The sequence below is a fragment of the Epinephelus fuscoguttatus genome, linkage group LG6 (assembly GCF_011397635.1).
Source record: "Epinephelus fuscoguttatus linkage group LG6, E.fuscoguttatus.final_Chr_v1".
NCBI classification, from domain to species: Eukaryota; Metazoa; Chordata; class Actinopteri; order Perciformes; family Serranidae; genus Epinephelus; species Epinephelus fuscoguttatus.
Window position 1 is genome coordinate 38,798,605 of NC_064757.1, and position 27,820 is coordinate 38,826,424.

The 27,820-nt window shown below is 41.6% G+C and overlaps 1 protein-coding gene across 1 annotated transcript in view; it reads right to left on the reverse strand.

Moving 5' to 3' along the window:
* The window catches only part of LOC125890074 (metal transporter CNNM4), an 82,230-nt gene that overhangs the window by 23,656 nt on the left and 30,754 nt on the right, over window positions 1-27,820 (reverse strand). The window contains exon 5 of the mRNA XM_049578494.1: window positions 4,194-4,290. Coding sequence (XP_049434451.1) covers window positions 4,194-4,290 — 97 coding nt within the window. The remainder of the gene's footprint in view (window positions 1-4,193; window positions 4,291-27,820) is intronic.

The window sequence follows — 27,820 nt, forward strand, 5'->3', positions numbered from 1 at the left end:
TGAATGAGGCTGACGCTGGAAGCTCGGAAAATGAAAAAATTATGCACATCCCACATTCCTGTCTCTGCCCGAAGCACCTGGAAGAGAGAGCTGTTGAGTGTTGAAATGAAAAACAGGATAGGAAGAAAGGAAAGAGCAACTCTGGGATCAGCATCTGGTAGTCTGTGTGTCAAGTGAGGTGTTCATGGTTTCTTTAAATGCTTCTATTACAGACCTACAGGACATAAAAAGTGGTCAGACACGACTCACCCTTATCTCTTTCATGTTTTGATTAGTACACCAACTAGACTCAAAATTTTCTGCGCTAGTGCCGATTAAATACCCAAGCTTCTGCGGCAGATCGTCTTTTTTATTTAACAAAAGACACCAAACTTTCTAAATGTTAAATGTCCTCATACAAACTAACATACAAGTGGCAAATGTCTGATTTTAACCAGTAAATATCCATATGAATATAGAGTCAGACGAGCCGTTCGTACTTGGTGCTAAGGACACACTCTGGTATGAAACATTAAAGTATTTATTTTCAGCCCTTTTGGTCAGCGTCACAGAGCACATCATGGAAGATGTCAAACACAGCAAAAGAAAAAATCCTGACCTGCTCATCTTTCCTTCAGGGCCTCACGAAGACAAAGTACACAGGATGAAACAAACTGTATAACGAGTAGGGGTGTAAATCACCAGTTTCATCACAATACGATACCTTCTGATATTCAAAAGTCTGCCACGTTACAATTTTGATTTGATACGTCTATTATGGAGGACACTGCCACCCCTTTCTTTTTTACCTTTGGCCATAACAGATAAAAACAACACATAAATAATAAGTTAAGTTCATTTAAAACTGACTACAGTGCACCTCTGTGCACCGCGCTCACGTGTGTGCGCTTTCGCGAGACCGTGAGACATGGGCACCGCGCTCACGTGCACAGAGAGGCAGTTAGAGCTACAGGCTACAATGAGGCTAAAAACAGAGTTCAAATGACGTTATTCCAAACAACTTTTTATGTCGGGGCTTCAGGACACTTGGATCACTACGGACGAGCAGTATGGAGATATTTTGTGGTTTCAGTTATGTGTTTTTGGACGTTTGAATCTGGGGCGCCGTCAGCCTCCATTAGGTGGAGTTGCGTTGCTACCCCCTCTCCCCTTGGATCTCTGCAAGTGATGCGAGGACTCTAAAACTTCACCTGAGCCTCCCTCGGCATATGGGTGAGTAGATAATGGCTGAATTTTCATTTTTGGGTGCACTATCCCTTTAAACTTTCTGGAAGAAATCTTTTCATTTTAACCCAAACCATCATCTTTCTCCTATCTGTTTTAAAACTCCTCCAAACAGCCATAAAACACAGATCAACAACAAGATCATTTAACAATAGTATAACAGACTTATTTCCCTCTTCTCATAGCTCAACAAATTCCATGTAACGTTATTATTTTTCTTCCTCACTGGTGATTTAAGCCACTGTATCTCCAGACAGAACAGCTTGCTTGAATTTCAGCCTGCATGCTCATTTTTTCAGCCAAACATTGTTAAAACAAACCAGCTAATGTTGCTAAAGCAAGAAGCTAGCGGAGTGGGACGCTCGTCCAGGCAGGTAACGTTACGTTGTGTTTTATCTCATAACATATTGTTTACATACAGCATGTGCTCTGTCTGTTGGTCCTTATTTTTATCTTATCCTCATCGTATGTCTCTCGGCTGCTTGCCGTCTGCCTGCCACTGTTTGACAGTGACAGACTTTCAAAATAAAAAGCCTATCCTCAGTGTGACGATATGGATCGATGTTTTCACTTTGCATTCATCATTAAATCGATATATCGATCCAGATCGATGGATCATTACACCCCTAATAACAAGTAGCAGACAGACATATGAAAGCAAAGGGAGGAGCAGATTTTGAAAAAGCAGAGACGTGACAGACAGACGGAGAAGCTGAATTTGAACAACAGAAACAAAACAGAGGAAAACTGGCAGACAGGAGAAAGATAAGAGTGACTTTCTGTATTTTAAAGGAGTGACAGTTTGTGTGTAAGAGAAAGAAAGCGCTCAAGAGGAGGAGGAGTTCAAAGGTCAATGTGAGCCTCCATCAGTAAACTCAAATCAAACCTTCCTAAATTAAACCAAAAAGCTCTGGTTTTTATTTCACACAGTCCAAAGAGCACTTTTCCCTCCTGGGACTTCACATCTGTTGACAGATGTTCACGAGCAGGTCATCAAGGTCAACCCAAAGAAGGAGGGCATGTTAGAGAAGTGTAACTGTGTGTGTGTGCACATTATATCTGCTATATTCAGATATATCCTTGCATTTATTTTAAGCTACATGGACCGGGTGCTCCATGTTTACCACAAGTTTACGAGATGAAAACACAACACATGGTGTCATGGAAAACATCTTACACTGTCTCATACTTCAGGCACTTAATTAAAGTCGTAAGACCAAATGACACCCATGTGGTATGCCAGGGAAAAGTTTTGGCATTGTACATTTCTGTAGACGTGTAACATTAATGTTTCTAAAGTGACGCAGTATACGAGCTGACTTTGTCATCAGGAAGTGAAGAGGATGGTGGATGGTGTGACGCTTGGGTGAGACGCCTCATTGCTGGATCATAAAGGGCCCCTCCCACCCCGGCCCCTCACTCTTCACCCTCCGGAGCATTAAAAGCAGAACCAACACACCTACAAACAGTCCGTAAGATGAGATCAGTCAAACGTGGCATGCCGATTCTTGGAGCAGACACCACCTGACCACTGTAGCAGGGCCCATGCTCACAGGTCCTGACAATGAGGTGCCAATTGGGGGCATGATTGTCAGCACCTGAGGGGTACCAGCAGCTCAAAACAAGAGTCAATAGCTGTTTGGCACTGGCAGAGAAGATTTGGCAATTTTTTCAAGGGCGCAACCTACATACTGAGCTCTGCTGCTCATCCCACAAATGCATGTGGGATCCTTACAAATGTGGCACCATTTAAAAGGGAAACAATCAGGCTTTCCAACGGTATAAGATTTACTGACGTGGGTGTTTTTAGCGGCCTGCCACAGAGACATCACTGAGTTTACAGCTGCGATTGTGCCACCAAATCTGTGAATTTTCAGCCAAAACATGATCTTTTCCTCACCATTTTTGTGCCTCACCTTACCGCGTTTACCACAGTGTTGCTGAAATATAAAGTTTTAACGTATCTGCTGCATAATAATGTACAAATGTAACATATCCGTGGTTTGCAGTAATGTACAATGCCAATATTTGTCTGGTTATGGGGTTGAAATGTGCTGCGGTTTAGGCCAGGACTCTCTAAAAGAAGAAAACCCTGATCACAAGAAATTATTCTGATAAAATTTAAGTCTAAAAAATAAGCATCTAGGGTGCCTTTTTAGCATCTGACAGACTCTGGCTCATTTATATTTCTTCCTCAGTTGAGCCAGTAAAATAAAATGAATTGAAAACATTTAACTAGTAAGACACACACCCATAAAGTCCAGTGAGCACCTTCACACCAGTCACCAGATGGGGCTGTTTAAACTGGTGAGATCTGTAAATATTGCACTGCAGTTGGCCTCATCAGTATGTCCCCCCACTGTCCCTCTATGGGTGTTAATGATTTATCTGCAGCTGGTCCATCTGCATTATATATCGATGAGTGATGGCCACAGTGGTTTCAGTGACTGTGACAAAATGTCCTGCAGAGAGATGATGTGTTGCAGCATATTTTTAGCTTTAACAGACCTTCAGCAGCACCTGCAAAAAACACCTAAGATGCTTTGTTGTGGAAAAGCAAAAAGGAAGCAGCCACGTAAACATCAGCATGTGCTCTCATGCTGATGAATGACACTCTGTTGTAATGCACTGTGAATGGAGGTAAAGAAACATAAATTATCCATAGTTGTAGTTCGTATCTTTCATTATCGTCAGTTATTTATTCCTTAGAATTCACAGGATTACTGATACTCATAGAAAAAAAATATGGTTACGACACTACTAATGTTCAAGTCACTGTAATTCAACTAAATAAACATTATGTCAGCAGAACAGGCTGTTGTACTCTAAAATTTTGCCACTAGGTGGCAGCAGAGGCATTTAAACCTGAGACATTACACTGCAAAAACAGATTTAACCTTTGTGGATTAATTAAAGTGCATTATTAATAGGAGAGGAGAGGAGAGGAGAGATGGAGGTTCTGGACTCACCCAGTGTGGGAGCACTGAGCGCCATGACACCGTAGAACGAGAAAGGTCCAGTCTCAAACTTCATGTTCTCATTGCCGGCCTCCACCTCCACTCGTCCCTGAAAAACAAACAGAAACAAACACTGGTGTTATATGACACATTACGACTCTTACAGTCGGAACAACATTCAGTTGTTACAGGTGGGTTCAAGCTAAAACTTGAAAATGATGAAAAAAATTCAACTAAAATTGACTTTAAAACGTATCTTTCTTTCCTTGCAAATAAAGTGTAAAAATGTCCTTGTTTCCTCTGAATTGTTACTGTATCAAGGACCGCAGTTCACGGAGCGAATGACATGACTGACAGCTGCGTTAGAGACTCTGATTGGCTGTTGCCGATTGTAGTCGATGCCATTTGAGGCAAAAGAAGGGAAGGGGGGACGTGTTTTTTCACAGACTGTCTTGTAGATAGATAAATAGATCCTTTACTGTCATTATGTGTTATACAACAAAACTTTTTTGGAGCATTTAGCAGCATTTAAACGTTACACATGCACCAACACACTCTCGCTCATCGCATCATTCTCACAGTCACATGCACACATACATTCATTATTGTATTGTGTTCTTCTTTCAGGATAAAGTGACAGTGGTTGAAAGGTTTCTGGAGCTGAAAGTTTGCAGAAGTAGTCGAACTTCAAAGTGGAATAGATTGAAGGAGCAACAGAAACAGAGAGACACAGACAGAGAGAGAAATTCATTATTTAAGTTTACATTATTATTACAAAGAAAAAAAAGACATACTTCATTGGGTGCCTCACTCAGGGGTGCCTCAGCAGTGCCCAGGAGGTGAACTAGTACTGTACCTCTCCAGCTACCAGTCCACACTCCATGCCTGGTCTGTGAGGGGACCTGAGCTGGTGATCCAAGCCAATTCCCTATGGACTGAGCTACCGCTGCACCCTTACCACACTTATTACTAATACTTATGGCACTAGTACTACTCCAGTATGCATTTATGCATCAGCATGACATCACATATTCAGACTGTGGCTGGGAAAGGCTGCAGCTTTACTGCTATCAAGTCTAAAAAGGCTTCAAGGTCACTCAGTGTTTCCACAAATTGCTTTTCGCTTTGCAGCAGGATTCTTATTAAAGCTATCTTTAGATAAGTGTAACATAATACGACACCAGCAGCCCAGAGAGAGAGAGAGATGATGATAAATATTTAATATACTGAAAAATAACAATAATAAAGAAGGGATGGGGCACCCAGTGGCTTAGTGGATAGAGCAGGTGTCCCTTATACAAAGGCGATGTCCTTGCCACCGCAGCATGCATGCCATCCCCCGTCTCACCCCCTCACACCTAGACTGTCCTATCTAATAAAGTCGAAACGCCAAAAATAAATCTAAATGTGGGAAAAAAACTGAAGGCGCTTTTAAACTTGAAACATCTGGAGGTTTGAATCTTACAAAACTGCAACAAACAATTTTCATTATCAGTCAATCTGCAGATTAACGTGTCCGGAGTCAGTAAATAGTTGACAAAAGGTCAGAAAATGTGAAAAATGCCCGTAATAATTTCACGGAGTCCAAAGTGATGTCTTCAAATGTCTTAATTTGCCCGATCACCAGTTCAAAACCCCAAAATATTTGGTTTACTATCCTGATGACAAAGTCATCCTGATCTTTCAGGATCTGGAAACAACAAATTTAGCTTAAAAATTACAAAAAATATTATCAAAATAGTTACAGTTTAAATTTCTGTCGATCTATTCGTTGAGTAATCGCAGCAGCTGTAAACAGACCCACAGAAAACACTGGACTGGAAGATTACTAACTCATAAAAACAGTGATACTGCCTTGTAACCCTGACTTTCAATTTTTGTGGAGTTACACAGTTTGGCCTCTAGAGGGAGCTACAATCATGGGTCAAAACAAGGTGGAGTACAGTCTGCATCAGTGATTGTTCTCTGGAGAGGCTCTGCATCATTTGTGGGAGGAAACATGTTTACTTTGGCCTCGATCAGACAGAATTAAGCACTCAGAATTCACACATTTCAAAAGAGATGTGACTCCAGAGGGATGATGTGATGCAAATGAGGAGACGAAGGAGGCGGACCTGCTGCTACATGTTCTCTGTAAAGATAACCTAGCAGAGGGATGGAGATATTAGAGTCATAGAGGGAGATGGAGGGGGGGGGGGGGATGAGAGGACAGAGGAGAGGACAGAAGGGGGTTAAGGAGGCCTCTGTGTTGGTACAGTGAGTTGGCCTGAATTGGCCCGCTGGAATGTGTGAACTGCAGCAACAACACAGCACAGTTAATCCACACTGTCATCCCTCCTTCCCTCCATCTATCCCTCCACACACACACACACACAGGGCTGATGAAAGCAGAACAGGTGGTAAAATAAAAGAGCAACAAAAGGGAAAGGGACAAACGAGAGTGCACGGAGCTCGATGTGTCAAACAGCGATGACTGAATTAGAAAAGCAAATTTAAGATTTTTAATTCTAGGCTAGAATTTCATTTTAGACATTTCAACATGAGTTATTCCTCTGCAGAAGCTTGATCGTGGAGCAAAAAGTCACGTCGTGCATGCTTAAACCTGTTAAACATGATGTTAAATTCAGGATTTTAACATTTCCAGACATATCAAATACGTCAGAACTGGCTGCAGGGATACGAACTAAAAATGATGCACAAAACATCTTGAATATTTCCCTTTGATGAAACAGTGCAGACGTAAAATCTATCACATGTTGGGTTAATATTTCACCCATACAGCATCATGAAAGTGTTGGAACAAGCAGAGGGTATACATGTGATGAAATTTAAGGGATTTTGCAGTTAAGTTAAAAGGAGAAATTAAGAGTTTTTTTTAAGTATACAAGCAAGTACTCGTTTTAATCATCTGTATGTAAAACCAGCGGACAACCATTACTAAGCTCTGTGTCCATTTCTCCTGGTGCAACAGAGATTTACAAACATAAACGATCGGATATAACCATCCCCTCGTGCTATTTTAGGGTGTGTGCCAATTTAGAAACCTGGCTTAGATATTGCAGTGGGGGGAGTAACAGAGGAGGGGGTGGTGATGGTGTATCTGTCACTGAAGTTACAAAGTAGGCTGCTCCCATCACAGACGCTGTGCTGAATTAAGCTCACGACATCTCCCCGCGGCTCAACAGCAAACGCTTCACAGCCGCCGCCAACACTGATCAAACTGAACCCTAATCTACATGAAAGATACTCTGACGCTGACGATGCATTTAAAGCACGAGGCTGACTGTTTTGCATCTCTTTTTTTGCCGGATACCATCCCTCCAACATCCTGGCAAATAATGAACATCATCTAAAATGTCATTTTAGTGTATTTTTTTTAACTTGTCAATTAATTGTTTGCTCTACAAAATGTCAACAAAACTCATGCAACATGTCAACACATACTCAGAGCCAAACGTAGCGTCTCCACAAATATTTAATTCATGGTGATGTAAAACTGGAAAATGAGCAAACCCCCACATTTTAGAAAGTGTAACTAATAAATATTTGTTGTCTTTGCTCAATAAACGTAGAACAGAGCTCCTAAGGTCCCGCAAGCTGATATATTTTCTTTATCTTGTGTGAACAAGTTATTAACTTAATGAAAAAAATATATTGCCTTTCAGGACTTTGGTAACTGCTAAACCTGTTAGGGGTCGCGGGGGGGCTGGAGCCTATCCCAGCTGACATTGGGTGAGAGGCAGGGTTCACCCTGGACAGGTCACCAGACTATCACAGGGCTGACACATAGAGACAGACAACCATTCACACTCACATTCACACCTACGGACATTTTAGGACTGCAGTTCCCAGAGAAAACCCACGCTGACATGGGAGAACATGAAAACTGCACAGAAGGGTTCAAACCAGGAACCCTCTAGCCATGAGGCAACAATGCTAACCACTGCCACTTTCCTCGCTAACTTCAGCAACCTGTCGAAAAATGTGTGGTATATGCTGTTGTGTCTAGTGGAGCAAAATAAGAGCGAAAGTTGTCATGAAAGAGCTTTCCTTGTGTTTTATTAACACGCTTTGATTAAAAATAATAATTAAAAAAAATAAATAAAATGTTTTGATTCTGAAGCTGTTTTGTGCAGAGTGTCAACCCTTCTGTCTGTCAACATGTGTGGAGATATTTACTGCTTATCTTAAGTTTTTAAAGGTTAATTTAAGGCAAAGGTGAATGCCTTTGCCGCAACGCACTTATCCAAATTCATCCAGTTACACACATTCACACCCGCTCAGTGCAACCACAGGGTTCTACCTTTGGCCGATGAGTAATAAGAGGTCAAATGCCTTGTTCAAGGACAACTTGCTGTGGAAAGGAGCAGATAATTACTGAAAACCTCCTCTGGTCTATCTGCTTTTTTTGCAAAGGTACAGACACAAACAAATAAAAAAGAATCAACCACCAGGATGCAGTGGAAACTTATCTATCAGATCATTTGGCCCACTGATGTTTCTTTTTGAATCCTACATTTATCCAGCATCTACTCTGCAGTTGCCCCCTCAAGTATGCAAGGTTACAGCAGCGTGACTTTCAACCCCCCCGGCTCTGTCGCCAGCTTTCTTCCACTTAAAGTATATGAGCAGATTTGGAAAGATGCTAATCACCTCTCAACATATGGTCAGCTCTGCGTGTATACGAGTGTTGGCCAGGGTCAAATTCTTCAGCCTGCACCACGTGCACATACACAAAAAACTCGTACATGCCTCACGAGCATGCAGAGGGCTGACTCTGGGTGATTTGCAGTCATCCATGCTGCTGCGTGGCTTGTGTTTAATTTAAAAAGGGAGGCACGGGGGAGGGAGGAGAGAAAGAATAGAAACAGAGGGGAGGCGGAGGACAGGAGTGAGAGGTGTAAAGCCTGCCGGTGCTCCGGTCAGACCCGTTTTCCCAGATCTGCACTGACAGTACAGCCTGCCAGCTCTTGGAACAATATACTGCACCAACATTGGGCTTTTATTCAAAAAAGAGGCCATGGATGGGTCATCATGGTCCACCACTTGCAGTATATTTCAGACAACCAGCCCTGCTCTCAGGCTTTTATCATTCTTATTTCTTATGTCTCAGCTGAGGAATAACTGTGGAGTGTGCAGGAGGATTTTTCTTCATAGCCTCCTCAGTCTCAGTCCGCAACATCTGCAATAACCCTGCGTCAAAGCCTATGTGCAAAAGGTCACACTTCAGGACGGCAGACTGTCACACGTGATGATTTAAGACAATGAACAAAGGAGCTGACAGGTGGTTACAGACGACAATGCGCTGAGAAACACTTGCTGAACAGTTACAACACTGGTTTTATAATTTCTGTTTATGATAAATGGAAAAACACCCACAAACTTCCTCAGCAAAATCCAGTATGCGCTATTATAGTGATCATTTATCTGTATAGCACTTGTCAAATCTAGTAAATAAAGTCTAAAAGGTGTCTTACATTAAGCTAAATGCTTCATCACACCCTGTGGGAGTCAACTAATTATTTCAACATCTAATTTTTTGGCACATTACGATACAAATGACATCATATGAATGTTAAGGGTTTCAATAGTCTGGATTTTTCCTTCAAGCTTCAGTTTATCACTATGAGCAACCTGAACACAGAATTATCTTCTAGATATGTAAATGTGATAGTTATTTTCACATGATATGTTGTGTGTCTGTCCTCGGTTTTCTCACCGGTTTGAAGTGGGTGAGGCTGGGACAAAGGCAGTGTCACAAACTTCTGAGCAGGTGACTGTTCACTAATTTTACACACCTACACAGTCCTGATTAGGCAGATTAACTCACATTAATTTTGACTGTTGCATATTGAGAAATAAACATCTGATGTCATAAATACTGAGTTTAAATCACTGACCTGCCGGAAGGACAGTCAATGCAGCCCGCCCTGTGCAGCCAGACATATTTTTCAAACCCACAGAACTTTATTTTTAATTCTAGTAATGATAACAAAGCGTCCAAAGAGACTAAATATGTCAGGGTGAATTTTGGGGGAGTGTGTTAAAATGACACATAAAGCATTTAAACATTTTAACTTGGTGGAGTAAGAAGTCACACAGAATACACACTGTACTGTCAGATAGCGTGGGATAGAACAGTTTCTACAACCTTACAGATACTTGAGTAAAAACAACTGGAAAACAGTATGTTTATGTCCCAATAACATTTCTAATTTTTAATCCTACCCCTTGTTTTCAAATGCCCCTCTGCCACTCACAACAGAGGAATAATGGTTGAATATTATTTACAGATGAAATGAAACAACCCTTCGAGACACTGTTATGTCAATCAGTATCATCATCATCATTGATGGTTTACGCTAACAAAAGCAACTATGGCAGTAATGGTTATCACAATTTGTCATTTATCTGATGAAGATAGAAAAGCATGGACTCCTGTGATTTGTTTACAACTTAAGTTTCACGTTATCAATCAATCCAACAAGTCAAAGAACACTGCTTTATTACTAGGCAACGAGCGGTGCTTCATAGGCTAACGTTAGCAACCTCCTACCCCATCTACGCCAATATTCGAGGAGGGGTAACAAATGCATCAACTTTGCTGCAGGACTTAATTAAAGTTTCAGGTGTCTTGTGTCATCAAAAGCAGGGGAATGCAACAAGTCATTAATAAAAAAGAGCGCTGCTTCATGCCAGCTAACTTGTGGTACTCTGTAAGCTAACGTTAGCAAACCGTGCTCCCACCCTGCCAGCCTGCACTGATGTTCAAGGAGGGGTAACAAATGCATCAACTTTGCTGCAGGACTTGAGTTAAATTTCAGGTATCATGAGCTATCAAAAGACGGGTGAATGCAACAAGTCGTTAATAAAACAGAACGCTGCCTCATGCCTGACAACTTGTGGTGCTCTGTAAGCTAACGTTAGCAACTTGTGATCCTACCCTGCCAGTCTGCACTGGTGTTCAAGGAGGGGTCACAAATGCATCAACTTTGCTGCAGGACTTAATTTAAGTTCAGGTGTCTTATGTCATCAAAAGTGGGCTAATGCAACAAGTCATTAATAAAAAAGAACGCTGCTTCATGCCAGCTAACTTGCGGTGCTCTGTAAGCTAACGTTAGCAACTTGTGATCCTACCCAGCCAGCCTGCACTGATGTTCAAGGAGGGGTAATAAATGCATCAACTTTGCTGCAGGACTTAATTTAAGTTTCAGGCATCATAAGCCATCAAAAGCAGGGGAATGCAACAAGTCACTAATAAAAAAAGGCAACTAGCGGTGCTCTGTCGGATAACGTTAGCAACCTGTGCTCCCACCCTGCACTGATGTTCAAGGAGCGGTTACAAATGCATCAACTTTGTTGTTTGTTTTGCTTTGTTGAAGTCAATAATACGAAAGGACATTGCTTCATGCCAGCCCACTCAACCTGTGCTCCAATCCAGTCTGCACTGATGTTCAAGGAGGAGTAACAAATTTCAGGTGTCATGAGCCATCAAAAGACGGGGAACGCAACATGAAAATATGTCAGAATGTGGGACTGTCATGCACACATAAACAACAATGTATCATTAGCTAGCTAGCTAGCTAGGTACCGAGACATCAGCATACCAGTGGTGATATTTTTTGCTATGCTTACTATTTAAAAAAAGACCATAGTACATTGACACGACATTAAACTGAGATAATACAATAGTTAGTGCAATTTTCTAACTTTATTTACAAGGAAAACACATTTTCATCTTGCCAATGATTTGTCATAACACTCGGTTTGTGCGTGCCTCTGTAAAAACTCTAACTCTACCCCTCTTTAAGGTCAATGATCAGGACACCTTTAAATTCAAATTGATCTAAAACCAAGTTTCTCAAGGAAACTCCAGTAAGCATGCAAGCACGCAGGTTTTATGAAAACTGATGGTGAAGATGGTGATAAACCTCACATGACATGGTACTTTGACATCATTACAGTAGAGCACCATCTCTTACACATTTCTAACTCCACTAAAAGTTCAGCAGGAGTGTGAGTTCCTGGTTGTGTGTTTTTGCTCAGACATGTGCGAGGACCTGTGCTGTGGGTGGGTCTTGGCCAAAGTTCAAGTCAGTGCATTATGACTCATAAAACAACGTGGGCTCAAACTTTGTGCACCCGCTGACAGACTCTATCCATCAAACTGACGCGCATAAGGGCGGTGATGTATGTTGCGGCAACAACTTTCAAACACAACCCTCTGTGTGACCCTGAGTGATCAGTAAAACTAGACTGAGGAGTCTGAGGAGTTTCTATTTCAGTGACAAAACAAATGAAGGTCAGAGACGGCAGAAAGGTGAAGTCATGATGGAGCAGGACTGTCAGTGAAAGTACTACGGCAGAGCCTTTGGGGAAGTAAGAGGGTGAGGTGAGGGAGCTTGTTAAAGTGTTGAAATGAGGCCTGGAGATCAGAACTGTAAAATGTTGTGAACATTAGAGAAGGAATGACTCCCTAAATTAGCCTATACTCCAGTTTGAGTCCACTTTATTACGACTTAGGTTTTATTTTTATAGTTTTGGCCATTCAGTTATGCTAACACTGAACAGTTACAGAGATAATGAAGTCTTCCAGAAGCATCCGATGTTCAGACAAGCAAATGTTTGTCAGATTATCTAAACCACTTTATTTGAAGGTCTAACTGAAAGCGAGCCCACCTGGGATGTTTACAGCCACAACTGTGCTGATAATTATACTGTTTGCCTTTGCTTTCTCTTCCAAATGTGTTTAAACAGTCTGGGGTTTGTTTGTTTAAAACCTGCCTCCCTAATCATCTGGTTTCTTTCCCAATGTAGCCATGTTCTCAGTGACTACAGTGTTATTATCACCGAGCGGAAATGATGTCAACAACTATGAAAATAACACCCAGTGGAACTGGAATTAGCCGAACTGTGTTTGTTCTCTGGATTTACAGATTTAACCAAAACAAAATAAGGGAGATCACTTTAAAGTGGTGTTCAACTAAATTTTATGTTACCAGTTTCTGCACACTGTTGACACTATTCAACAGCCAAGTGACTGCATGTGCATAATCAGGCTGTCTACAGGTATCAGACACCTTCACGTGACGCTTTTTAGCACCTTTTCAAGACAGTTTTTCACCAAATCAAAAACAGACTTTTGGACAAATCACCTTTTTACCTGTTCAAGTATCGCAGGTTAGTATAACGGTATGTTTGTTCCTCATGCAGACATCATAGTCATAATATGGTTACTAGAGTGAGTTAGGTTAACCTACATTTGCACAGGTAAGTGCAAGTATTAAGTAAAAGACAGTATTGGGTTGAGAATGTCTGTGAGGATACTGAGGAAGGAAACATTTTAATTAAGTGACACTTGAGAGATAAGTCACAGTCTTGAAGTTGGGCCTTGACAGTTAATCAAAAAGGAGAGTCTGTAAGGCTGCTTTCACACCTGCTCTGTTTGGTTCGGTTCAATCAAACTCAAGTTTGTTTGCCCCCTAAGTGTGGCTGGTTTGGGCAGGTGTGAACACAGCAATCACACTCAGGTGTGCACCAAAGCAACCTGACTGAGACCTTCTTGAAGAGGTGGTCTTGGTCCGGTTACAAACGAACTCTGGTGCGGTTCGTTTGTGGTGAGAAGGTGTTCCGACCTGGATGTGAACCAACTGCAGTCACATGACACATTGTTTGGGTTAAACATGAGCATGTTACAGTCCTGGAGGATTATTAATGTGCACCTCCTCCTGTACTGCCTTAATATGCACATTCAGCACATCCAATGCATCAAAACATTGTTTTCTAGTTGGAGCCGCGCCTCGTTTTCAAACTGTATGCTTTGACTAAAATGAACAATGACAGCAATATAGTCCACGATGAGCAGCGCTAAAATCAACCTGCGTAGTTGTCCCTCCATTGTGACATTAGAAAGTGTCACATTTATCTTGCAAGTGTACTCTTCTTCAACGTTTGCTTTACTTCCTGGATTTTTCCCACATGGAAATTCTGACCAATCAAGAGCAGCTTTCTCACACAAGGCATTTGATCTGGTCCGCTTGTAAATGCTGCCGTGAGAACAAAATTAGTCCCTGATTCGGACCAAAGCAAGACAACTCTAGGTCTGAAAGCACCCTTAGAGTTTTGAAAGGGAGCCATCCGTTCACTAAACAAGGAAGCATTGATCAGAAAAGTGCTGGAACTGGGCCTCTATCTGTCACTGAACAAGGAGGGGAGGTTAAAGTATTAGAACAGGGCCTCCACGTGAGGGAAAATACAGGTCACGGGGAAAAACCAGGCAATACGAAGCCATGCTTTGCTTGTCTGTGTGTGCGCGAGACCTCACACCATCGACACTTCAAGTCAGACCAGGCTTTAGAATGATGTACGTGAACACTGACTCACGTTGTTACATCTCACTGTGTGTAAGTGTGTGGTGTGTGTGTCACAGCATAAATGACTCAGTGACTTTGCACAAACTGTTCAGTTTTGACACCGACCATTAACTGAAGTCAGCAGCTCATTTTATGACAAACACATTGTCACAAACCACTAAACACGGAGGCTGTCGCACACACGACCGCACGCGCACACAACCACAATGTCACATGCGCACGTACACACACAGTCCCGAGGTGTGTGTGTGTGTGTGTGTGTGTGTGTGTGTGTGGTTTCAGGCGGAGGCCCCTACTGGTTTGTTATAAGTTATTGAGAAACCTGTGACTGTATTTCCTCCTCAGACCTCTGCGGGGGCTCATCAGAGCTCAACACACACACACACACACACACACACACACACACACACACACACATGCCAACGCACACACACACACTGCCTCCTTTTAAGTCCAGGAATATTTCTTATTCTCACAGGACAGACATTCTTCCAGCTCTTGTCCACAACAGGAAGAGTTGCTCACAAATATGCTGTGACGTAATTATCCAGGAATGTAACATCAACAACAGAGTTTAAACACTCGACCACATGCAGAACATTAATAATATCACTGATAATATTGATAACTGAGTAACTGTTCAGCTTTAGCTTGTGAAATATGAGTTTCCTGTTTTATCTTATTATAAATGTAGAAACATTTGGGTGGGATTTTGTTCTGGTCACACAGAATAATCAGTCTAATGACATCATTTTATCTCAGATAATTGGATGTTAGATTATTAAAGATTATTAGGTGAAGCCCTGCACTTCATTAAAAACTACCCGATCATAAAAAAAGCTGTCGAGCAGAAAAATAAACTTAAATTGTACCTGGAGGGAAACACGCAAGGTTGTATTTGTATCTTCTGTAAGTGTATTTTCTTCAGGCCTTCATGTTGTACATGTCAGCTGTCTATACAACAGGGCTCATACAAGGTGCTTGAGGTACTTGATGTACACTCAGAAATTTAAGTGCTGGTATACTTTGAAATTCAGATTTTTTTTTAACTTTGTCCTTGAAAAGGTACTTGAATATTACTGAGAACAGAAAGATAAATGACTCTATGAAACATATGAGATAAATGTTTTAAACTATGAAGCAATTAGTTGAGGAGCAGGTAGAATTTCAGTGCACCAAGATTTTCTTCGGTTGATTACAGCCCCAATAAAACATGACTGCCTCAGAGTCCTTGAATCTGACTTGCCTCTGTCTGTACAAACCCTGTTACCGTACGGTGCTTGGTACTTAAAAGGAGATTTAGTAAGACTGTCCACCAGGAAACTTACAGGAGACATACAAAGAAAGGAAATGCCACAAATCAGTGGTATGATGGTTCCCAAATGTTTTTTTCCAGTTAACGACAAAGCAAAGACAACACAGCTAATTTAGTATATGACCTAAACATCATTCTTTCCATTCATCCACACTTGATCTAATCAAAACATTGCTCAAATTCTTGAAGTGACCGAGTTCAAATTTCCATACATTTCCCGAAGCTAGAAACACAACAATGATCTAACTCTGCCCGAGTCAACTGACTCTGTTCTGTGAGAGCAACAGAGCATCGTTATAGACTCATGAATCACGCTGGTCATAAACAAACGGCCTGTCTGCTGACAGTGAAGATCACAACCAGCAAAACACACACACACACACACACACACACACACATGCAAATGTACACACACTATAAAAGGAGTGGAACAAGGACACTGAATTATCTGTATCTGAGGATTTTAGTTCTCATGAATCTACTATCGGACTCCCACACATCAAACATACATATAATCAGGAGCATCTGCTCCGCTCGTTTTCCTCTGTCAGTTTGCCAGGTCTGATTTTTGAGCGCCACAACGAACCTCTGTGCCTCAGTACCGGTACCAGCAGTCATTCTGTTGGTTCCTGGTTTTGAAGAATAATCCACAAATGCAGCTTTGCACTGTTATGCTACTGATGGACAGTTTTTGCGTAGATACGAGAAATCATCTTACGATAGGGTTTGTGCAGGATTCCTGAAAGGTAAGGAACGATCAGGTGCTGATAAATGTGGCGGCTGAAAACATTTACATATCCCGCCCCAATATATTCCTGGTTCAAGGGCCTCGCCTCGGGAGTTTGCGACATGGAGAGGCATAATACGGCTGAGAGGAGATACTTTTCTTAGCTAGAAATAGAAAGGCTGATGTCTCAGGTCGAATCCAACCACCTGGTTCTATTTGGCGGCATGAAAAGGGCATAACAGGTGGCGAAGGAGACACAGATGCACCACCTGTGTTCCAGCCAGACACCAGTAAAAATTTAATAACCCATAGACAACTAGTATTTAAATATTTACGCCGTTGCAGGGTTTATTTATTTATTTTTAATGATGTTTTAATGATAATTGATCTGAGCACGCTTTGGTTTGTCAGTGGTGTTCATCCGTCTGTCAGCCTAGAGCCAGTCCCAAAGAGCCAGGCAGCTGCGAGCTGTGATAGAGAGAGTGCATCCATGTGGTAGCTGTACAATTTAAGTGATTAATATGTGGCTGCAAATACATAAATGGCTGTCCGAATGTGGCCTACTAACTTACTACGCTGTACCGTAAGTCCGCGCTGACTCAAACTTGCATACACAAGTTGAGACCTGACGTGAGATTTGATCGCAGCCTCCACTTACATCCTGATTGATAAATGCAGAGTTTTGTGTGAAATTAATCGTACATTCAGTTTTCTGTACTACCTTTTTTAATATACATATAAATGAGGGCCATTGCCTTTTTTACTCAGTGCATTCTTCTTTTTCAGCAAAACCTGCTGCTAACAATACTGAAAATGCAACTCTATCGCCAACAGCTCAGTCAGAGGTTCAGGAAACAAAGACACAAAGAAAGAAACGAAGAACACAACAAAAGAGTGATGGACTTCAGGAGTTTTGAAGAAAAATATGGAGTCACAGTAAAGAGGTAGAGAAGCTTTTGAAGGTTTTGGGGATCACAGTCGGCTGGAGCCTATCCCAGCTGACAATGGGCGAGAGGCAGGGTTCACCCTGGTCAGGTCACCAGATTAACACAGGGCTGACACACAGAGACAGACAACCATTCACACTCACATTCACACCTACGAACAATTCAGAGTCACCAATTAACCTGCGTGTCTTTGGACTGTGGGAGGAAGCTAGAGTACCTGAAGGAAACCCACACTGACACAGGGAGAACATGCAAACTCTGCACAGAAGGGCTCCCCCACCCTAGTTTCAAATCCTCCACCCTGGGTACATGCTTCCTATTAGACATTTGAGTGAAGTTTTGTCATAATTCATGCATAAATTATTGAGTTTTGACCAAAAACATGCTTTGTGAGGTCACAATGACCTTTGACCTTCCACCACCAAATTCTAATCAGTTCTTCGCTGAGTCCAAGTGGACGTTTGTGCTAAATTTGAGGAAATTCCCTGACAGTGTTTTTGAGATATCATGTTCAAGAGAATGAAACAGATGAGGTCACAGTGACCTTGACCTTTAACCTACAACCACCAAAATCTCGTTAGTCCATCATTGAGTCCAAGTGGATGTTTGTGCCAAATTTGAAGAAACTCCCTCAAGACCCTCTTGTGATATTAAGTTCACTAAAATGAAACAGATGCAAGGTCAAGAGATACTGGATTCACAAGAATAAGAAAGACGAGTTTAGAGTGGCCTTGACCTTTGACCTTTGGCCGTCAAAATCTAGTCAGTTCATCGTTGAGTCTAAGTGGACTTTTGTGCCAAAGCTGAAAAAATCCCTCAAGATGTTCTTGAGATATTGTGTTCATGAGAATGGGATGAAAGGAAAACCACGAAAACATAATGCCTCCAGCCATGGCTATCATCAGCACGCAGGCATGAAAATTATAATTAAGTTGAAATTAAGTTCCACTTCAACAGTCTACATGAGGTTTTACTTCTGTGAAGCAAGTCATTAATTTTCAGTTCTCAACATGCAAAAAAGTTGCAAGCACTCCCTCCACACAACACCACGCTATTAAGCAGATATTTTTTTAATCAGTTTGATGTTCTCAAACGTCAAATTAAAACAATCTCTCTGCATCTCTGTCTCTCTCCCCACTCCTCCTCTCTCTGTCTGTCTGTTTCTCCCCTTCTTCTCTTTCCAAATAAGCGCTCCTGGAATGTGAGTGTATAGCTTTGTTTACAGGACAAATATGAGCAGAACACAAACTCCCAATTTTCTCCAAGTTGTCCACACACAAGCTCGTCAAAGACTCTTCAGAGAAACTGGAAATTAATAATTTATTGAGTTGTCTGCAGTGTATCTGTAATTACGGGTATAAAATATTCATCAGCACAGGATCTAATCAAAATAGTCCTTGTTCTATTCTAAGTGAGTATCTATGTAAAATCCCAGTGAGGAGAGGGGTTTACACCTGGAACCACCTGGATCTCATGTTGTCTAAGATCTTAAATTTAACGCTGTTTACCTGAATTAGACATAATCTGAGGCACCTGACAGACAGCAAAGCCTTCAGAGTAAAGACAGGATATCAGTCCATCTACTGCTTTTAAAATTTAACTTAAACCCAGAGGATTTTCTGCAGAGTCACACTCACTAGCTACAACTATTCATAACGACTGGTTCTGACAGTATCGCTCTCTCTTTCTCCGGTGGAAAATTCCCTCCCTGGCAAGCTGACACTAAATGCCGCCCCACTCCGAAAAGGTCTCAGCGGATTACTCCACATGTGGGGTCTCTCCACAACATCCTCAATGATATCCGGCCTCCCACTGTGAAAATCTCACCAGGAGCGAGCAGTGGGGAGAAAGTTGAAATGATCCTCAGATTACTGGACTAACCGGCTAATGACTGTTTGGGGACAATGACATAACCGACGTGTGGGAAATGAAAGTGTGTGAAAGAGTGAGATTAAGACAATGAAGCGTAATTTTCCCACCCCGTGGGATGTGAGAGCGCATGTACGTGTACACAGAGTGGATACAGGAGAGGTGCTGTGTGAGTTTTGTGTGTTTACAGTGTGTGCGCCTGCAGAGGGAGGTGGAGATGCTCAGGTTGAAGTGTGAGTGTGTTAAGTGTGTTGACAGCTGACTGACAGCAGGGGAGTGGTGCCCTCCCTCTATTGACATCTTATATAATGGGGATCAATTAGTGAAGAGCATATCCTTTAGGACCAGCAGCACAGCTCTCCTCCCTTCTCAGTCTGTCGGTCCAAGGTCACAGCTGTCTGAAACCTCATTTGTCCTTCCTCTTCTCCCCGTTTCAACTCCCCCTGCCTTTACTGACGCCCTTTTCAGATGTGGAATACATGTCATTGCTGGCTTCGTCTTAGGGCTGGGCAATTAATCGAAAATTATTCTAAACCGACTCCAGCCGCCATGCAACTTGCCCATGTCGGTAATATCGTTTTTTTTTTTTCTTTCTGTAAATACTTTCCCCATTGTGTGTGTGTTCCTGTTCTGTCCCCTTAAAAACATACTACTGCGTGTGTAGTCAAGTGACTCCACCCCGTCCTGTCTGCAACCTGGAAGCATCATGGAGGAGAACTCACCGAGCCAACTGAGCAACTTGAGCAGCTTGTACCAAAGAGAAATGTCATGTCTGGCACATTCTGGCTTTTGTGAAGACAACGCCGAACAGGGCGCATAATGAGCATATTTTAAGTACAAAGCTTGTCAGTGAACTATGAGGGCCCAAAACAAAATATCGTAACCGAGGTAAAATGTTCAGTTAATCGTGATATTGATTTGAGGTCATATCGCCCAGCCTTACTTCATCTATCACTTTGTTTTACGTTTACTTCAGACATGACAGCACATTTACAGAGAAAGAAATCGCTGCTCGCTCAGGCTGCATCACTAATGAAATTTAAAATTCATTTTGCCATTGAAGCCTTAATGAAGGGATGCTTGCTCCTGCTTGGGGTTGTGAAATTCCAGGAACATTTAAAGTAGAAACGTTCCATGGAAATGAACAGGATATAAGGGGAATAAGTTGAAAATAAAGGGGTTATTTTTCAGGTTGTATTAACCATGTCATATGCAGATAGAAACTTAAGCAGACAAAATCCAGTAATATGCCAAATAAATCAAATCATTTGTTAAATACATAAAACGTAGTGATATAACTAATTGGAAATGGTTCTTTAAATTTCAGCTGACATTGTGGGCTATACGAAATCCAGCGAGGCTCAGCAATGAGGACTGCCCGGGGAAAGTAAAAAGACATGTCCAGCTAGTAAATCCAGCAACTCACTTGCCAAATCAGGCAGTGGTAAAAAATAATTAAAGACACTGTTTTTTCTGGAGCTGATGATGGAAGTAGCTAAGCAGCGAGCCATCTCACTTCATTTTCATCTCTGCTGAGAGCTGCACATACACAGCACTGATCAGGCACTTAAAAGAAACTGGTGTTGGGTAAAGACAAAGTTTACGAGCTGAAGCGCAAGCGAGCATTTCGACAACCCTGGGAACAGGAGTTTAGCTGGGTGCTGTTAGAGGATGTGGGCGAAACTCCAGCTACATATTGTGCAGTTGCCACAGTTTTGACAGCAAGGCAGATAAAACAGGACTGTTTGTCATGACAACAAATTTTTTTATTCATCCTTAATTTAACCAGAAAAACCCTTGAGACTAAAAATCTCTTCTTCAACCGACAACATAGAACTAAAATACATACAGAATAAAAATGTACCTTTCTAAAACAGGCGATATAAAACACAGAATAAGACTACGACAAAGAAAAGCCAAAAAGTATGTCAATATATACCAGGGAAGAACTGTAAAAAACGCAAAAAAGGGCAACTACACATGATTACAAAGACCTGCTATGATGTGATACACCGTGACTGTGTACAAAAACCTGCAACAGTGCTTTGAAACAGCCGAGAGGAACCAAAGAGTGCAACTTTAAGTCCTTCTGCAGAAGATCCCCTATATAAGGAGCTGCATATTTAAATGCTCGCTTGCCAAACTCTGTACGTATCGTTGGTACAGACAATAAAATCACATTCTGAGAACGGAGAGCAGAGCCATTCTCAATTTTTTGCTTAATGTACACACATAAGTATGCTGTAAGTAGGCCAAGAATAGCTTCGTAAGCGAGAGAATGCCAATGAAAAAGTCTACGAACTAACTAAGGTAAGACTTTGTTATAATTTGACAACCACAAACAAAATAATTTGCATAGGGTGAAGTAAACATTTGACCCCTTTGCCCCACTTAGCTCAACATTGTTAGGGTTTAAGTGAACAAATAATTTATAAAAGAAATGTTTAAGACAAAAAATGATTAGAAATAGATTAATTAAACCTGTACATGTGAAGGAAGGGTATGCCGCTGAATGCAGTGCATGGTTACAATTCAATTAAAAAGGACATACTTTAAACTAATAAAACTTGATATTGCAGCATTAAAATCATTATGTTTGACCTAGTATTGCTATTTTATGTATATCTTCTCTTAAAATGAGCTTGCTAAGAAAAGGTACAATAAATACATTGAAATGGAGCCAAAATTACAAAATTCCTAAGCTCAACTTCTTTGGAAATTTACCAGAATTTTCCAACCTTTTGCAACCCTTCTCTCTCATAGTGAATCCATCCATTTATTCCCCATCTGTTTCATCATTCAATGCTATTAGAGAGTGAATTCTGCTGAACAGGTTATATTGTCCGACAGTGTAAAAGCACTGAATGGCAGGACGTTAACGCGGGACTTCCTGTTTACTCACATCCTGTAACTATAGCGCGCTGGATAATCACCCATGCAGCTGGTATGAATGAACGCTGGAGGAATAAAGAGAGAGCTGATCAGATTTTCACTGTGGTTTAGTAGTAGTGTAGTTTTTATAGACTCTTTCACAGTGTTTACAAGATTTTTCCTACTGCCCCATTTTCTTCATTACAGACCACCAATAAACTCAAAACAACAGCAGCAGTTTGAGGCTTTCTCAGAGGTCAGGAACAAACTCCCCAAATTGATTCTCACATTAACTTCTCACACACCCACAATCTAACGGCTTCTTTCCTTGTGTAATTCTCTGTGTGCATTTTTCTGTGGCTTCATTGTTAATCACTCACTTGATGGCTTGTAAATCTTTAAGAGACGTTAAGTTCAAATAAAGGTCAAGTTAATATTTGCTGAATCAGATATCATGCAGGACTGCTTTACGAAGAATATGTGGGCGAGAACATGCTGTAATTTACCCCAAATCAGTCTTCTGACACGCTCCATACAGGACCGAACTACAAACATTTAGAGCTGTTGTGACTCTAACCACCTCCAGCTTGGCACTCCACCAAATCTGGCTCTTAAAACCCTTAAAGTAGCCAGCTAATCTCCTTGTAGAGTTGATCGACTTTGGATCAGAAGTGACTGTTGTTGTTAAAACAACTCACAGACTCAGCTGCAACACAATATATGCAACCACTGCAAATTACAGATTAATGGGAATTTAATTCATTCTGTATGCTATCTTTGGCGTAACTGATGTGAGCTTGACAACCTGAAATTTTGTCAAACTACAAACACACATTATGTCTCTTATCTTATTCTACAATGGCTGCTGTAACGGCTGGCTTTTATCCAGCTTGTGAAAAATCAGGACGGATTTATGAGGGCAGAGACAAAGAGAGAGTATTGCTGCCCGAAGTAAACCTCGTAAAGAGATTTGGGCCTTTTTCTACAGTTTCTATCGTACTCAGGGTTGTAATTTTTGTGGCTGACCAGAGGTGTGTGGCAGGAGATGTCTGTCCTTTGAGGACTGTGCAGCAGACACTGCTGGACCTAAAAATCACTGAACTATCTGACACCAAATTCACACATAATTTAAGCATCAGCACACAAATCAATACGACTCCAAGGAAGCACACAGTCACAACGCATAAAAAACACCCTGCACATGTCCAGACTGATCGTATATGTGTTACTGACGTGTTTATATCCACACATACATTTAGAACCACAGATGTCAGGGCACTTAAATTTGATTTGAATGCTATTTTAAGAAACCCAACTCAAAGTTTTGGACCTGCACTTGTATAGCGCCTTTCTAGTCATCCGACCACGCAAAGCTCTTTTTACATTATGGGTCACATTCACACCTTCACACACTGGTGGCCAAGGCTACCATACAAGGTGCCACCTGCTACTCAGTTTTAACACACTCACACACCGATGGAACAGCCATCTGGAGCAATCTGGGTTCAGTATCTTGCTCAAGGATGCTTCGACATGCAGACATGGAGGAGCCGGGATCAAGCTGCCAATCATCTGATTAGTGAACGACCTGCTCTACCTCGCCCTCCTCACCAGCCCTCTCTGTAATGTAAACACTGATTAGAAGAATTTTGAGATGTTTCCAAAACTCTGAACCTATTGCTTTTCGTGAAAATACACTCATGAACTCCAACTAGGGTTGGAAATTGCAGGAATATTCAAGGTTAAAACTGTCAATCGGAATTTACGGGATTAACAGGAATAAAATGGAAGTATAGGGGTTATTTGCTCGCCGATGCTTTGGTACCAAGTCGCTGCCAAAATTCTGACAACGTGACAGTACTGGTTTATCTTGTGTACTGCGGCAACCGGGGATGCAATTTTTCCAGATCTGACAGGGCAGCATAAATGCCTACAAGTGTTCAAGTCTGTCGTTATGTGCCAAAGGAAGAAGACGACTGCCTACCAGCATGTGAGAATAACAACAAGACGTGGAAGGCGGCAACAAGTGCAGCTGCAGCAACACGTTCACCTCAGTTTGTCGAAAACAAAAGCGAGAAAATATATTTCTACATAAATATGCACCACAGTCTCCTCTTCTATTTATTGTGCTTTATGTTTCATGCTGTATTTTCTATGTCGGATGCCAAAGACAGATCTCCATTTCATGTAAACGTAATGGACAATAAAGTTTTCTTATCTTATCTTATGATCTACAAGCAGCAGATGAACTCTCAGACACTCAAAAAGTGTATGATTCACTTCAAAATACGTCTCTGAGCGTTGAAAATTTTTCATCTTGTCTGGGATTTATTGTTTTGTTACCTTGGTATCGAACAAGGTATAGAGAATCGTGGAATTTCACTAGTATTGGTATTGACTACTTAATGTCTGGTTCTGTGACATTCCTGCGCCATATGCAGACAGAAACAGACTTTTACCAGATTATAAGCGGACATAACTGTATACCATTCTAATAGAAAAGAAAAACAATCAACACTTGAGTTAAATGAGTTGTCTTGTTGCTTGTTTACTGAATTAATTCCCTCCAAAACAAAGACTGTTTTTCCTCTCAGGCCTCCAAATCCTCTCCTTGGACTTCCACCATGTCAGATTTCATGTGTATTTTCCTCCCAATTAAGTTCACTATCAATTCATCCAATTTTTATATCAGAAATTTACTTCCATTTCCTGGAAATTTCCAGACCCTTTGCAACCCTCAGTGTACTCTCAACCCAAACATCACATGACTGTCTATTTCACAGCCATTTAATGCCTTGAGGGAGTTATTGAGCCTTTCCTTTATCACATCAACTATAAAAACACAGTAACTGATTCCTTGTAGGAACTTCTTACTGGCAGTTAACAGCACTCTTGGAGGATGTTGTGTTGTTCAGTGACTCAGCTTAATTTTGCTTTACACACACAAACACAAAACCAAGGCAAACACCAACACAGTTTGCTTTACCAACAGTTTCGAGACCCCTGTTGGGTCAGCGCTGCGTGCGACGCCTACCGCCATCTGTTACAAACTGTAGCTCAAAGCCGCGTTTAACTACAAGGCAGGCGGATCAATACTGCTAAGCTCCAGATGCACTCGGTGAGGGGATGTGTTGACAGGTGGAGAGAAGAAACAGGGGAGGAGGTGGAGATAAGGGTCAAGGGAAGAAAGAGGAAGAGTCAGTCTTATAATCGAAGCTGCACAACTTTTATCCAGGCTGAAGCAATGAGGATATGTCACTCAGAGGCCGCGATGTGTTCATCACAGTGAGTCAGGAGGCTGTCAGACGTATGTAGCTGGTCTTTGTGGACGTCAGGAGGGGAAGAGCATGTTAGTGGGTTATTATTTTGAATTTTGCAAGATGACACCACAGTGCATCCACACTGGGGTCTGACAAACTGCTGTTAGGTTTCTTTTGTGACTGTGTTCTGGACATTGCTCACCGGCCATTATTCATTCCTCTTTTCTTTACAACTTTTACTTCTTCCTGTGCACTGGGTCGCTACAAAATTACACCAAGTTCCATTCTTCTGTTTTTATAAGAAACAAAACATTATAATATAAATCTCAGCTGCTAAACCGACATGGACGAGAAGTCTGCAGAGTGATTAGTGACAATAGGTATTTGACAGCGCGATGTCACATAAATACCTGAAATTACCACGACCCGTAAACACCTCATTACATTGTGGTTGCATATATTGTGTTGGAATTACATGGTGGCTGTACAGTTGAGTTTAGGCATTAAAACTACTGGGTTAGGGTTAGAAAAATATTGTCTTTTCAGCTAAAACAACTATGCTTGTTTCATATGGGACATAAGTACGTTGTAAAATGGGACTTAAGTGAGTCAAGTGAAAAGAAGTCCACATTTCAGACTTTCTTGCTCTTGACTTTCTTGATACTACAAGGGCTAGGTGATATAACTATGTACGATATATTTATTTAAATTATCCAGCAAGATATTAATTTCGACAACACTGTTTATATCGACATACATTGTTGTACGTTACATAACGCATACTAGTGTGCATCTCTCCTCTCTCTCAGCACTGCTCTGCCCCACTCACTCACTCACTCACTCACTCACTCACAGTTTAGCTGCTCCTCTGTTTAATCTGTCTGTTAATAAGTCTACAGTGTGACATCGGTCTATATGTTGCACGTGCTACACTAAATCAGTCTGTGAGATGAATGAGTTACCGCAGGAGCACGTGCAGTACAGCTCTGCGCTGCATGTGTGGGAGACAGAGCTGAGAGCTGCTCAGACTGTGGCGGCCTGTGCACTTTTCTTTGGTGTGGTGAGCTGGGGAGAAGGAGCCCGTGCCACAGACAGAAACAAGCTCAACAAACTTGTAAAGAAGGCAAGCTCTACCACTGGAGCTGAGCTGGACTCAGTTCAGCAGGTGGCTGAGGCGAGGATGCTCAGAAAACTGAAGTGTATATTAAAAAATGCCTCTCATCCATTGCACAACCTGGAGGTGTTTAGCCAGAGCACTTTTAGCCACAGGCCGATACCACCGCAGTGTAGGACTGAGCGTAGCAGGAGGTCCTTCCTGCCTGCGGCCATCAGACTTTTTAATGCTCAGTAGCTCATGTACAATACCTATTAACCTGCTCCGTTTTACTTGTCCATTATGCTGCATTACTTTTTGCCTGAGAGATACACTGCTGCTGTGACAACATAATTTCCGCAAGGATTAATAAGGTCGTCTTCTTCTTCTTCGTCTTCTTCGTCTTCTTCTTGACTGTGTCACGGGAGCGTTTGTTTGCTAGTTTGTGTGTGAGGTGGATCATAGCGCATCGCTGTTCATCTTGGTAGTTGTAGTCTAATGTGTGACACTGAGACAGTGCCTGGATGCAGGCGACAGATCGGTTTTAAAAAATGCAGCGACAACATGGACGTCTCACACACAAGACAAGGACAAAGTGTCTCTGTCTCCTTCCCTCCCTCAGCCTCTCTGTTGATGCTCTGTGCATAAATAAGATTAACAGCCTAAATATATAAAAATATTTAAATCATTTTCCAGCACTAGATTCATTTGAATGGCCAACAGATGGAAGACGACTTTTACCTCATCCCACAAAGATTTATAATTGTTCTAAACTACAGTGGATTTAGACCTACTGGATACTTTCATGTTACCATGACGAAGGATCCTAATTGACTTTCCATTGGCACAGTTTCCATGGTGTCAGTACATTATCTCAACACATGTCACCATCATGTAATGCGGTGTTAACAGGGTGTGGTCATGCCATGTATTTCTGTGGGACCAGGTTCATATTCGCCATCTCTGTTTTCAGGACAACCAGGCAAACTGAAGATCAGATTCCAACGGTCAAGAAGGAACATCTAACCTCAAAGAAGGAACATTCAACATCCAAAAAAGTTGATATTTGCGCACTTGAGACAAATCAACAAAACAAAGACACAACATACTGCAGCTAAATCTGACGGCAAAACAGAGGCTACATCATCTGAGAGCTAAAAATACAAGATATTGTCCTATTTGCA